This window comes from Danio rerio, chromosome 3, assembly GCF_049306965.1.
Source record: "Danio rerio strain Tuebingen ecotype United States chromosome 3, GRCz12tu, whole genome shotgun sequence".
NCBI classification, from domain to species: domain Eukaryota; kingdom Metazoa; phylum Chordata; class Actinopteri; order Cypriniformes; family Danionidae; genus Danio; species Danio rerio.
This window is the reverse complement of record NC_133178.1, coordinates 18,986,806-19,002,386: the sequence shown is the minus strand read 5'-3', so window position 1 is coordinate 19,002,386 and position 15,581 is coordinate 18,986,806. Positions and strand designations below refer to the sequence as shown.

The 15,581-nt window shown below is 36.1% G+C and overlaps 1 protein-coding gene and 1 long non-coding RNA gene across 5 annotated transcripts in view; one reads left to right on the top strand and one right to left on the bottom strand.

Annotated features, from left to right (window-relative positions):
* LOC141381177 (uncharacterized) overlaps positions 1 to 15,581 on the top strand; it is a 273,920-nt gene that overhangs the window by 182,058 nt on the left and 76,281 nt on the right. The window lies entirely within an intron of this gene.
* ngfra (nerve growth factor receptor a (TNFR superfamily, member 16)) overlaps positions 1 to 15,581 on the bottom strand; it is a 73,479-nt gene that overhangs the window by 9,403 nt on the left and 48,495 nt on the right. Inside the window, exons 4-5 of the mRNA XM_003198085.7 lie at positions 14,821 to 15,043; positions 12,412 to 12,614 (exon numbers count right to left, since the gene is read on the bottom strand). Of these exons, the coding sequence (XP_003198133.2) occupies positions 12,412 to 12,614; positions 14,821 to 15,043 (426 nt within the window). The remainder of the gene's footprint in view (positions 1 to 12,411; positions 12,615 to 14,820; positions 15,044 to 15,581) is intronic.

The following is a 15,581-nucleotide window of genomic DNA, read 5'->3' as shown; positions in this document are numbered from 1 at the left end:
ATGGTGTATGTCTTTGGACAGTGGGAGGAAACCGGAAAACCCTAGGAAAACTCATGCAAAAATGGGGAGAACATGCAAACTCCGTACAGAAACGCAGACTGGTTCGGACCAGCTGTGTTCAATCATAAGCTTGTGATCCTTTTGAAATTAGTTTATAAATAAACCACACTTTGTAGAACAAACACATTTTCATGGCTTACTTGTTATGCTGATGCTCACACAATTATGGTAATTTTGCTAGTATTTGATTCAAATGGTCTCATTTATTTGATTTACCTCAAATGCATATTGAGATTTCTATAAGAGCTATTTACATTTTACTGCTGGTTGAATTGAACATGTTAAAGTGAATGTGAATATATACTTCCCCCCTCTTTGTTGTAGTTTTACCAAAAAAAAAAAAAAAGAAAGAGACTAGGGAGAACAAACAGAAGTCATTAAAGTTTCACAAACTCAGCAAAGTTACCCAAACTCTTTCTGCTGTTCTTGTGCTATCTGTTAAACTTTTGGTGAAGCATCAATTGGTTGGGACAAAATAATATTATTTATGATTATCATTATTATGACTATTTAAATGTGAAAATGCTAATTTAATAAACCACTGGTCTATTTCAGCAGCTGTGTGAAACAAAAAACGTGCTGATTTGCATTATCACTGGTGACAGGTAATGCTTGAAATAAAAACATCAGGTCTGTTGTCCTAATATGCATCAATTACATCACTTTTTTTCTTGTGCTACTATGAATTGTCAGTTACTGAAATTCTGAAGGGCTAGTAATTCAGACTTTTTTTCAAATTTTTTTTAGTTCACTAAAGCGTAAAACAAATCTGTCAAACTGAAGATTGTTTATCATAGTCTGTGCATGCTTTCTATGAAAACCTGGAAATGCTATGGTCTTCGGTCTCTTGAGGGGCGTCCTACATTTTGAGTGTCCTCAACGGGGGATGTGGTATTTCGAAATCGCATTCTCTCGGCCTACAGAGGGTAGATCTGACCGAACGTTATGCTCGAGAGAAGCCCTGAGACAGTGTGAGAAAATGTGCGTGAGGCAAACAGTAAATATTTCAATGTCTCGTCTGCTGTCACAGTTAAATGCGGTTCAACAATAGTGAGCACGCTATATGCACAGGCACATGTGCTACAGACATTAGACTGTCTGTTTTATTTAATAATTCATTCAAGAATCTTTCTAGATTTAGTAGCCTTCTTGTTTCAAATATGTGAAGCTGACTTTTCTGTGAAACATGGAAGATGTTTTTAAAAATGTTTCATACAATAAAAGTCAGTAGTAGGGCTGCTTGACATTGGTAAAATCTGGCATTGCAATATTTTGCTTTTTTGTGATATATTGCGATATGAATACAATTTCACCAGATGGCTTGAATAGCTCTATTTTGAAAATAATAATAATAATTTAAATTGATTGGGGTGTTTTTGTTATAAAACATGTATAAATAAATAAGAAACGAATTGCAAGCAAGCATAAATACAATAGAGCAAAAAGTCAAGGTTTAAGATTTTTCTTGACATTTATAAAACATTGCAAAAATTTGTACAAAACTGTTGTCACAATCACCAGCAATTTAGCTGTTGCAGATTGCTGGAGAACTAAACATCTGCCACTGAACTGGACCACAAATACTATCATGCACCTCACACACACCAGTTCCTGAATCCCCATGATTACTCACACACAGCTGGAAGCTCATGACAGACTGATTAGCAGGAATATAAATGCATTTTACACGTACACTTGGCTTAGTCTTGTTTATTTTCTGTAGCATTACGAAGCATTTCACTGTCTTGCCTTGCCGTGTTTCCTGACCCTTGCCTTGTTTATTGTTTGATGTTTTTTGCTGCCTGTACTGACCTCGTCGCTCGTGACCCCGACTACTGATTTGGATTACCTGCAAGCTTCTGTCTGTTCTTGTTATGACCTTTACCTGCCTGACGATTCTTGTTATAAAGACACTGCATTTAGATCATCAACTACATTGCCAGAATTGTTTATGTAACAACTCAGTGTGTTGTCTTTAAAAATGGCATTTTAAACCGCAACTGCACTGACAGTACACTGCAAAATAAATGCTGCACACCATTTATTTAAGCTGAGACAACATGAATGATTTAAGTTAACTTGTTAGTTTTACATTTTTAAGTGGATTGAACATAAACCAAAAAGAATATCAAGAATTGTGTTTTTCAAGCTCATTTTAAATAAGTAGATTTAACAAACAGTAAACATAATTTTTAAATGTATGCGAAATAAGGCTTTTTAGGTGGATGGGGAACTTGAAAAGTATCAATAGTAAGAAATAAGATCATAGAGCATAGAGTGAAGGTCTAAAATTTGCTATGGTTTATGCCTTATTGCCTTGGACCAGATGCACGGTCCACTGGGAATTGCCCCTGAACAGCCACTCAGACTCTCGCAGATGGCGTGACTGCTCTTCATGTAGAGCAAAATGTGAATGCGTGAGCTCACAAGTGCCGGAACCGAAGAAGGTTGAATTCCTTTAAAAAATTAAACACCCTTTCACCTTCATGCACCTCTTCTGATATCCACTCATCCATCTGTTCATTCCCCAGAGTCTAGTGAAAGCTAAATTGAGAGTTGCTGGATAGAGCAAAGGGAAGGAAGAAGTGCTGGTACTTTAGCACTAACTGCTGACTGTTTGTTGGTAACTCCTCCTGAACGACTGACACAGCACCAGCTAATCAACTTATTCGTCACTTCTAACTGACAGCAACAGACTGGTGACTCTAAAACTAAGACTAAAATGAAGAGATGTGTACAGACAGCAACTGCTGATTCTGCAGCAAATCCACTGCTCTCTTGGGTACTTTAATCAGTTCACCCTATTAGCTTAAAAAACACACACGCACACATTTCTGAACACGCCATGTTGACTGAACATTTTAATGATTCCATCGAAGCAGCAGCAAGCATTTGCAGTTGAAGCTTATTAGCAGCTTGTTGGTAGATCAAAAAAAAAATGAAACAGCCACTGGCGCACCAGTAGGTCCAAATCAGTCTGTGATTTGTCACACAACAGCTGCTAATGAGCCAGTCTTACTGTCAGAACGCCTGGCCAGTGCACATTTCTCTAGCCTTTAAACAAAAAATTCTTATTCTTATTATTAGTCTTAAAAAGCATATAGCAAAGCATAATTCCAAATCAATCATGATTCATTTATAAAGAGATCACAACTTTCTGATGATACTATATGTAAGATAACATAAGTAAGGGATAATCAACAGCTTGCCGTGCGTTAAAGAATTTTAATACACGATGTGGAGGCGATGGACCACACAATGCGCAGCAGAGCAAGCTGTTGATTATCCTGCTTATTAAGTTTACACTAGCTTTGCTCTTTGCAGCGCAATATTTGTCTGAAGTTTTGTCAGTTTTTACATGTTAGACTTTCTAGTCTCTACACTGAATCAGCTGTGACAGGCAAATGAACAGAGAGAGAGATCATGTGAGAGATCTGTTCATACCTGCAAACAATAAGATGCAATTTTATTAATCCGATCACAGGTGACATTCCCAGTCACACCTGGAGTGTGTTTCCAGTCACATTCCCAGTCACACGTTTCTTTTGTCTACCCTTTACAATTTCTCTGATGAGGGAGAATCTGTATATAGCTTTCTCTTAACATTATCTTTAACACTGCGAAAGCTACCTAGCAAAATTTCCATGATTTACATTTCAAGTAATAAACATACAAATCTTATTAAAAGTACCATATCAATTAAATACACTTTCTGAATATGTTACTTTATGCATTGGCTAATGAAATTAATAATAATAATAATAATAATAATAATAATAATAATAATTCCTTACATTTATATAGCTCATTTCTGGACACTCAAATCACTTTACACATTGGGGGAATCTCCTCATCCAACACCAGTGTGCAGCATCCACCTGGATGACACAACGGCAGCCATATTGTGCCAGACTGCACACAACACACCAGCTGATTGCTAGAGAGGAGACTGAGTAATGAAGCCAATTATGGTATGGAGAGGGTTAGGAGGCCATGATGGACAGAGGCCAGTGGGCAAATTTGGCCAGGGTGCCGGGGTTAAACCCTACTCTTTTCAAAGGATATCCTGGAATTTTTAACGACCATAGACTATAGACCTTAATTTCTCATCCGAAAGATGACACTCACTGAGCACTATAGAGTCCCTAAGGAAAAACGCTAAACACATGCGGACTTTTCTTATTTCAATCTGCCAACACAACACACATTCCTGAAATGCGAGCAAATCGGTATAAATACAGCACTACAACATACAAAAGAGAGATCATCTAATTTGCCAACCTGTCTCTAAAAACCCGGGAAACTGGGGGGGAGAGGGTGTTCGGGGGTAAGGTTGAGAACAGGATGCAGCGGGTTTCATACTCCCATGAAAAACGGAAGTGTTGGCAGGTGTGCTTACCAGTTTAATATTGATTTGATCTGCTATAGTTAGAAATCAGACTGTTATATCTTTTAAGCGTAAGGGCTTATTATGTGGTTCTGTCGCTATCTTGTGGATAGAAAACGTCAACTGTCACAGACGAGCTGTCTCTCAGAAATTGTAAATATTTAAAAATAGGCACTATTCTTGCAAATAAACTGAATAGTTATAATCTAAACAACTACATTCTTGACTAAAAAAGCCTCAAAAGTATATTTGGTTGACTAACAGCAGTAATATTTGTCAAACTGTAGTGTCTGTTGCTGCCTGTATTTGGGCGGAGTAATACACAAAGGGTAAAAAGGCCGTAAGGATGCTAATATTACTTAAATATATCTTGGCTATCAGCCAATCAGATTCGGGATCCAGACAGAATTGTTGTGTGTATATATATATATATATATATATATATATATATATATATATATATATATATATATATATATATATATATATATATATATATATATATATATATATATACATACAGTATATATCTAGTTTATTAGGCGTCAGATGCTGTAATGGAAGACCCAAGTGCAAAGCATTGATCTGCATCTGTGGGCACTGAGAACTGAAGCTACAGAAAGACACTTGGCACTAATGCGTTTACTGTATATCTGGCGCCTTTGTTTACAGTAGCCATGCATGAGAAATAATGGAGAGAATCTGTGGCTTGAAAGTTTGAGAAGTAAACATTTCTCCATAAACATTCTCCAATAAAGTTAGTTATACAGTACATACAAGCAAGGATGATGACAGATATCTGTTGTGTTGGGTTGAACTACCTGAAAAGCTCCTCCTTTACATATAAAAAAATATAATGTTAAATGTAACGACAAGGCTCACTCTCTCACTTTCCCTCAACTTAGTACCTAGTTTATCAGGGGTTGCCACAGTGGAATGAACCACCAATTTCTCTGACATGTTTTATGGAATGGATGCCTTTCCGGCAACAAATCAGCTTTGAGAGTAAACTAACTCGTGAACTCCAGTGCTGCAAAACACTTATACACTCTCCCATTCACACACACACTCATACACTATGGCCAATTTAGTTTATACAATTCCCCTATAGCACATGTCTTGAAACTGTGGGGGAAACCGGAGTACCTGGAGGAAACCCACGTGAAAATGGGTAGAACAAGCAAAGTTCACACAGAAATTCCACCTGGTCCACTCTGGACTCGAACCAGCAACCTGGCTACAATATTGTAACCACATTGTTTATATATATTAGGGCTACACTATATATGGAAGCAATGTGGTTAACAACTGTTATTGCAATAAGTGCATGCAATAATAATATGCAGTATCCATATTTTAGAAAAGTGCAAAAAATTACATTTATGTGCCAAGCATTTGTGTGTTGTATGTGTAGGTTGTCCAAACTTGACCAATTGGATGGGTCCATGCATCTTAATATGAAAATAAATACTAATGGCTTCTGAAATGTTTACTCATGTTTTAAAGTTTGAATGTTTGCACCTTTTTGTTTTTTAGATTGAACAAGATCAGAAAAATATATATTAACTGTTAATTTTATTATGATCATTACATTTTTTAAAATCATTTTCCAATACTATGGATCTTAAATCAAGTTTTCATTCTCTCTGTGAGTGAGATTGGGATGTTTTGGTGCATCTTGGGCCTCTTTGGTGAAGTTATGTTGAGGGTCTGCTTCACATTCCTGACACTCTTGTTTTTGCTTTTCTGTTTTCTTTGCAAAGGTTGCATCTCCTCCCCCCAAACCCATCACTATTCAACATCCAGCTCCCATAATGCACTTCTGCACCCTCTCAACATCGTGAATCTCATCTCCAAAACCCAAGACTGTCTGTTGTTCTTGTTCTCTAACCGAGCTTGAACTCAACTTCTTTCTTTCTTTCTTTCTTTCTTTCTTTCTTTCTTTCTTTCTTTCTTTCTTTCTTTCTTTCTTTCTTTCTTTCTTTCTTTCTTTCTTTCTTTCTTTCTTTCTTTCTGTCTTTTATTTGTGGGCTGATGCACTGCATGTATGACACAGAGGTTAACACAATGCCCTTGCCTCACAGCACCGTTTACAATAAAAGCAAATGAAAATGCTGCTATTTATTTATTCATTAAGAAGGTGCTTTCATCTGGAGTGATTCACAATGGCCGCTACTTTCTCTCTTTCCTTCTCAAACACACACACACACATATACATACACAGTGTGCAGAACATTAGATATTTGACATTTTAATTTTTAATAAACCGTTCAAAGTGCTAACCTCTCTTTGTAAACAGACTACGCTTGTGCCATTATGATGATCTTTCAGTTCTCTGTTCGGTGATATTTGCAGGTCATAAATCACGGCAAAGAAAAACAGTGATTAGATGTTTCAACTCTAGCTATTTTTTGTGTGTATTGAAAACATTTTGCCACTGTTGTGCAACTTATCACACATATTTATAGCCTATACATTTACTATATACTATACATAGACTACACATTTACGTTTTGCCACTTATCACACACATTTATAGACTATAAGTGATGTTATTAACATTGTAGGCTTTCACGCTGCTGTATTGTCAGCTCTCTGTTTGTTCTTGAATGTGTAACCTCTGCACCAAACAGAACTGAAATATTTTTTCTTATTATTTAGTAGTCCAACAAGAGTTGCTTTGTCAGGATTGTCTGTTTTTCTAAAGCAGAGATGGCCAAACTAGGGGCCGCTGGCCAAAGTTAGCCCATGCTAACCTTTGATTTGGCCCAATGTCCCATTTGAGAAGAGAGGGAGAATGATGGGGAGGGTTGCTTGGGGTGAATATCGCTGACAGAATTTATCATTTTGAATTTAATGTAACCTTTTGTTTATTTTAAAAAATGTAAATACTGTCACTCAACAGATAGAGAGTAATACAAAAGACAGCAGCTAGCAAAGCAAATCAATGGCATGTGCAGCTTATGCCCGATTCACATGGAGCTGCAGCGTCATAGCTTGATGGAGGGTGAGTCTGAAGTTAAGGCTGATGTGATTCATCATAGCAGCGTCAGCCAATAAAGTTAGTCTGCTATCAGCTACTGTTTGAGCTGGGGTATTTGCATAAAGTGGTCTGATTGGCTGATGCTTTCATTGGTGCTTAAAAAGTTGAGAAATTCCCAACAACGAACAACACTGCTGAAGCTGTGCCAACGGATCCACAATTCAGTTTGGCAGCGCTTGATGTCACCCATTTAAAGTGTATGTGCAGCATTGATGCTGACGCCTCATGTGAATGGGCTGTTAGTGTCTTCAGCACTGAACTCCAGTGTTGTTAATATGTCGTTTATATTTGTACTGTAATAATTTTACTATATATATATATATATATATAAATTACTCATGGACAATTTAATGTAATACTGTTTGGTATACCTTCGGCCAACAGCCTTCAATCAAGTTTGATTTTTGGCCCTTCATAAGAAAATGTTTGTGCACCCCTGCTCTAAAGAATATAAACTTGATGGCTTAGCAAATGTTTATATTGAAACAATCATCAGATTATATATTCTATTGTATTGTTATATTTTATTTTCCATTCGATATCATCAATTCACTTTAAATGTGTATTATTTTTTATAGTTTTGCTGATTAATATTGTGTTTGTAATGCGACATTGAAATTCTGCTAATACAGTATTATACAGTTTTTCATAGTAAAAAGTTAAAAATGTTGTGCTTAAAGGGCAGTTCACTTCATCATTAGTCTTTCCAAACTATTTTAAAGCCTGACTTTTTCCAAACCTGAATAACTTTCTCAGGAAACAGAAAATTGTCATTTTGTTTTGCCTTCTTTTGTTTTCTGCCATTAATCAGTCCAGGATTTTGCAAGAACATTTTCTATATATATTTTCAGTCTGGAATAACTGATTTTGTTACAATTTTCTCAAAACACAATGCATTATTTGCTTCAATTATTGTTTTGATCTGAGAAAACACACAAAAATTTATATTTTATATATCTCAAGATCCATTGGATCCTAGAGAGATTCTCCTATTAATTGGAAACCAAGACTGTTTGAAATAAAAATGCAGGAATAAATGATAACTTAGTGTAGATATTTAATTCAATTAATATTTTTTTCTATAGCGCTTTTACAATGTAGATTGTGTCAAAGCAGCTTTACATAGTTTAACAAGTTCTAGCAAACTGAAACCTTGTCAGTTCAGTTTTCAGAGTTGAAGTTCAGTTAGTTTAGTTAGTTCGGTTTAAATTTTACTGCTTAAAGTCCAAACACGAGCAAATCCATCGATGTGCAGCTCCACAAGTCCCAAAATAATAAGATCTAAGACAAATAGAATGTTGTTTTTTTTTTTTTTATCTTATTGGATTTCAGTAATATTTAAAAAGTTACCCTGCATCTTAAAGGTCCTGTGAAGTGCTTTGAAATGTGCATTTTTATTCTATGTTTGATGTAATTTCAACCAAAACACAATGAGAGGGACGGATAAAATGTAGCTCGGATATAATGTAGTTAAAAAAACAACCAATAGCATTTAGTTTTAGTTTGGTTGAGCTCAAGCACATCAAGTGTGAAGCGTCTTGAAGGAGGCGGGGCATGTCAGAAACAAGAGAGCATTTGATTTGTCACGATTTGATGCTAAAATTGGTGACGTGAATAAAATCGTTGATCCATTTAGGTGGAGATGCCAAACTACAAGCTTTACCAACGCATGGCATCTCACGGCAATTCATAACTCTTTAATATAGTGGCTGATTTGTATGAATTCAAATTACAATTTATTACAATTTGCTTATCCCCCAATAACAGTTGAGTTTATGGGTGGGGTTGGATGTCACGCCTCCTTTTAACTTTTACGATTTTAAATGAATTTGCCACTAAACTAACAAAACGTAAAGTAGTCATGTTTTCTCGAGAGATCAGGCTGGCTTCACATGTTTTTATGGGTTTAAATCTCCTAAACATGAATTTTGTCACTGTTTTGGTGCACAATAGCTTATAGATATACTTAAAAACTAACAATACTGACACTAACATTTAAAAAAAATGTTACTTTAATTTCATGGGACCTTTATAATGCTTTCTCTGCGCTTAATTGATTTGAACAAGCTATGTGCATACATTTAATGCTCTTCAAACTGAGGCCATTTGTCCCTGGTGAACATGTTTGACATCCTGCCCTGCACTTTGCAGCAGGTTGAATCAACATGCCCACTTTATTGTTGGCTTGTAATCCCTCCCTGTCTTGTCCCGATGGCGTCAGTGTGCCATGAGGCTACGACAGGACTGTAATCGCTCTTTTAAATATTATTGAACAGCACATGAGCGATTTGGAGATTTCTCTGGAATGCACGAAAGCATGTCTTGGGTTTATTTTCAGGGTTTGCGCGTGTGTATATCTCTGCTGTTCTCCACTTGTGTGTTCCTTTTGAGATGTGAATGATAAACGTGTCAGCATTGCCATCCCCAGCCAGCCTTACATGGAAATGCCAAGTGTATAATATAGTGGAGCGTGAAAAGAAGATATGAGATAGAATGGAGAGAGAGAGATGCTGAAGATACACACAAGAGGAATGAGAAGTGTGGGTGGATATTTGTAAAATGCATTGTACAAAGGCACATCGTTTGATGCTAACTTGGCTCAAAAATGGATATGAGTTTGTGTACATGAATGTTTTTAACCCAATTAGGCTTAATTAGACAAGAATGAATGTGGTCATGTAAACGTGATTACACAAACTTGTTCTCATTTCACGCAGTTTGAGTAGGGGTGGTACAATCAAAATGCTGTATAATATTTGGAGAAATAATGCTGATAATAAACTATATACAGTTGAAGTAAGAATTATTAGCCACCCTTTGATTTTTTTTCTTTTTTTCTTTTTTAAATATTTCCCAAATGATGTTTAACAGTGCAAGGAAATTTTCACAGTACGTCTGACAATATTTTTTTTTCTGAAGAAAGTCTTATTTGTTTTATTCCGGCTAAAATAAAAGCAGTTTTAAATGTTTAAATATTTAAATGTCAATATTATTCACCCCTTTAAGCTATTTTTTTTTTATAGTCAAGAGAAGAGACCATCGTTATACAATAACTTGCCCAATTACCCGTCCAGTTAAACTAATTAACATAGTTAAGCCTTGCAATGCAATACTAAATTTAGTAATGAAAAATTACTTAGTAACAAAGTATAAAAAATAAATTCATTGAGCACATTACAAATGTGTTTTTGAAAGTCAAGAATACTGCACTTGTAGCTGCATTTATAAACTACTTAGTAATGTCTATTAATGTAGAGTAAATGCTTAACAGATGATGAATTGACTATTTGCTAATGCTTAATAAATTATTCATAGTGTTTAATTATTATAATGTTACCGAATTAAATTTAACTTGATGAAACCTGCCGAAACCCTGAGTAGGGAAAGCTTGAAGTTTAGATATCTGGAGTGTGATAACTTAAAGTGACAACTTTTCCTAATTATAACTGATTTAAAACATCAAGGTAGTGCTCTTTTACAAGAATCTTACTCTCGCCAAAGAGCATAGCATCACCAAGAGGCGACACTCTAGTGCGATTTGGGAAACAGCCACTAGATGCCGCCACGGCCATTTTGAAATAAAAATTCCAATAGAACAACAGTATATTATAAGTCTGTAAAATAAACTATTATAAGTGCTGATGATTGGAATAGGAAGTGTTGTATTGTCGTATTTAAGGTTGTGTCTCAGCTGTAATGCACTTTTTAAATAAAAAAAAAAAAGCTGCTTGCCATTGGACGGCCGATCATTTTCACTCCAGAATGGTGGAATTGCGGGGTTGTTGCTGGCCTCTGCTGTTGCAATGGAACGTTCTATTGAGTGTCGCCTCTTGGTGATTTTAAGCTCTTTGCTTTCATTTAAAGATCAGATTGAATCATATTTATTTACATTTAAATATTCCAGTGAAAGTAAAGGGGAATTTGGTTCTTAGATGCTTTGCGATGCAAATATGAATGATTCTCAATCAAATCACAAATATCAAGATTAAACTTTCTATTTCTGAATATTAATTGATAGTATAATGGATCCCAAAAGGCTGAAATCCACAGCACAGAAGTGTATCACACAGACAATCACATTTAGTTCCAATCACTGTGGACCAATGGTAGCTCAAAGGTGTTAAGGAGCCAAGACAAACTCCTCTAAAAAGTTTGCTTTGTTGAGCTGTTTTCAACTGCCAGGTATTTGACAGAATTACATCATTTCAGTACATTCTTTAACTTTTTTAGTATACCATGGCCTTAACTTCAAGTAGGCAATGCTGCAGCCTAGAGACCTCCAAGTGGAAGGGACTTATACCACAAACAAGCTGGGTTTAGGGATGGTAGAAGTGTAGACATTATTAAAACACAACAGATTACTGTAAGTTTAGGTTTAGGGATGGTTTAGGTGTAGTAGACATTAATAAAACACAACAGAATACTGTAAGTTTGGGTTTAGGGATGGTGTAGGTGTAGTAGACATTAATATAACACATAAGGCTTCTGCCAGGTTGGTGTAGGTTTAGACATTGATTAAAAACACAATAGGTTTGACAAGACATTAAATAATGAAAACTCTAGGACGTTTATATACTGTAGCCTACTTTGAGCTCAACGTTTAGTGTACCAGCCCATTGAAGCTGGCTATAGGTTTGCCAAAGACATTTGCTATTGGTGAATTGGATGAACTAAATTCGTATGACTGTGTGCGTGTAAATGTGAGTGTGTATGGGTGTTTCCCAGCAATGTGTTGCAGCTGGAAATGCATCCACTGGATGAAATATATGCCGGAATAGTTGGTGGTTCATTCCACTGTGGCGACCCCTGATAAATAAAGTACTAAGCCGAAGGAAATTGAAAGAATGCTGGGTTATTAGTTTGCAATTTTTAGTTATCAGTGTACATGTACAGGCTTGTAAAAATGGAGTTGTGATCTTACCGATCTGCTCTGCTGCATGAAGCTGTGTGTGGGCCTGCGCTTGTGCCTGCGTCTGTGTCTGCGCCTGCTGCTCCTGCAGACTCTGACTGTCCACTGAGATGCCGCTGTCACTGTGCAGCTTCTCCCCTTCTGGAGATGGTGTCTGATTGGCTGTGGCTGCGCGATTGTTAGCTGCCTGTTTATTCTGCTTGCAGCTGTTCCACCTGGAAGACACAGATGCACACGTACAGTACAAATGAATGTAATGAGAGACAGCAAAACATCCGCTGCTTTCAGATGCAACAACAAACACTTGTGTATGCTAGTAGTGGATTTTTTTTTCTAGACACAGCTTTAGTCTTTTAATATTTTACAATTTTTTTTTTTGTTTGTTTGAGGGGTAGTTTACTCAAAAATAAACATTCTGCCACCATTTACTCACTCTTCATATGTTCAAAACCTGTTTGAGTTTCTGTTGAACGCAAAGGAAGATACTTAGAAAAATGCTGGCAATCGGCACCCATTGACTTCTCAATGATTTTTCAACAGTTCAACAGAAGAAAGAAACACATAAATGTTTACAATCACGAGGGATAATAAATAATGAGGTTCTTTTCTTTATTGCGTAAACTATCTCTTTAATATGAAGAATTTTGCGACGAAAAAAACGAATTGGTTAATTTCATGGTCATATTCACCCATTTCAAATGTTATCACTGAATTGAATCGGCTTTAACAGTGGTTATCAGCTGATAGATATGGGCCGGGGGCATTCTGCGCCGACTGGTCGGCTAAGAAGGCTGTAATCATCCATCCACATGATTAGTCAGCTATACTAATAGAGAAGACACCAGATTCAGATCTGTTTTTACATTACTGTGATGGTTGGGTTTAGGGTTGGGCTAGGCGTAGACATTAATAAAATACAATTAATAGGAAAAGTAATAAGTAATATAAATAATTATCGTGGTTAATCAGCTATTCTAATAGAGAAGACTCCAGATCTGTTTTTGCATTACTGTGACGGTTGGGTTTGGGGTAGGGGTAGATAATAATAAAATACAATAAATGGGAAAGTTAATAAATAATATAAATAATTCTTGTAAACTTTCGGCCGCAGTCATATGTGATCTGTAGCTATCCCATGTGGATGGATGATAACGGCCTTCTGAGCCTACTAGTAGGGGCAGAAGGCCACTACTGGCATATATCTATCAGCTGATAACCACTGATAACGCTCATTCAGTCAAGCGATAACATTCAAATCAGCTGTCATATTAGACTGATAATACGCAACTATAGGTCAGTTCACTTCCAGTGTATTATAATTGGATGATTTGGTCAAATAATTAACACTTGATAAATAAATCAAAAAGTGTCAGCAGATATGAAACAGTGTAATGTGCATTAGTTAACATGCAGCTGCAGTTATAGTTGTTTATAGACAACCAAATATCTAAAGGGGATCAACAAAGTGTAGGGAAAATAAAATATGTACATAAAATTCTGGCTAAAATTAGAATCACGATTTTTTTACTTAAAATCAAGATCACAATTTGTTTTCACTGTTATGTAGATGTATAATAAAGGTTAATATGAGTAGGCTATAATTATTGCTATTCCTAAACATATGGTAAAACATCCTCTCGGTAGAAAACAAACAGTGAGTCAGCTCATGTGTGATTTCTCAGCCGGGGATACATCATTACATTAGGAGAGAAATTACATTTTTGGGTGAATTATACCTTATAAATACAGTATGTGACACTTTTAACTCCCTTTGGAGGTGCCGATGTTGCTAAGCAACAAATATAAAACAATGTGAAGACTTGTTTGACCGCCTTTACGCTTCTCTCCTAACCTTGAAAATATAATTGGCTGAATCGTAGAAAAGCTACATTAAAATTGTGTGTAGGGTCGAATCGAGACTGTGATCTTTTTAATTGTGCAGCCCTACATGAAATTTTTGAATGAAACTGTTACTTGAGCAAGAAATAATTGAGCAAGAATGCATTAAATTGAGCAAAAATGACGTCCAACATATATATTTTAAATAATAAATGCTCATTTAAACATTTATTTTTTTTAAGAATTCAGGGGAAAATCATTATATTTAGTTAAAATTTACAGAAATATTAGGTAGCACTTTATTTGTTTATAGCAAAAATTAACAAACCTTAATGTTTCTTGTCCATTAATTCATCATAATCTAAAGATTTCTAAACACTCGTGTGACATTGACAACTGTCAAAAATCCAGCTTTGCTATCCCAGGGATAAATTTGAAAATACAAATATTGATGAAACAAATGCCGCCTTTGTAAACCTAAGAGTCTTCTAAAAGTCTTACAGACCGCCACAATGTTGAATGCTATAACCTTTGTCTAAAAGCAATAAAGGCCTATGATTTTTTTGCACTGCTTTTGCTCACCTTTTGAAAATGATGTACGCCAGGAGGCCGACCACAACTGCAGCCAGGATAGAACAGTAGATGGGGATCAGGTTCTCATTTAGCCCTCTGCCAATGAAGTGAGGGGAGCTGGGTTTGGGTGTGGTGGCATCATCTCCAGGGCTAGGGCTCCACAGACGATCTAAATCAGTGTCAAATGAACCAGAATCACCCGTGGAAGTGGGATAGGTGGGACTCAGTGGATCTAGGATAGAGAGAGAGAGACGGTCACACAAACATTAGGTATATACACTCAAACTTATAGGGAAAAACACTCTAAACAGGTTTCACACTCTATTATAGTTATGTAATTTAAAATGCAAATGGGATATTGAACTGAACCTAATGAGACCGTTAGTGGAAGCTGTGAAATTGACCAATCGCTGTCTGGATGGTGTTACATGATATATGGCCCTTTTCACCCACTAAAGGCACTATTTGTCTTTTTATCTGTCTTCCTCTCTTTATTGATTTGATGCATAATTTATAGAAAGGCATCCCCCCATAAACTTCTCCCAGTTCCCTATAGAGGACAATAGAGGCCGTCCACTTTTTCCGAAGCCTTTGTGCCGGAAGTATTTTTCCCATTCTGTTTTTCCCTCGCTTTTTATCACACGCATTATTTACATTACAAACTAGTACTTTATAGCTTTTAATAATAAATTATTCATCCAATGAAGCTTTTCAAAAACAAAAAAGATGCATTATTGACTTTACTATTTAAGTCGTTTATTCAGTATGTG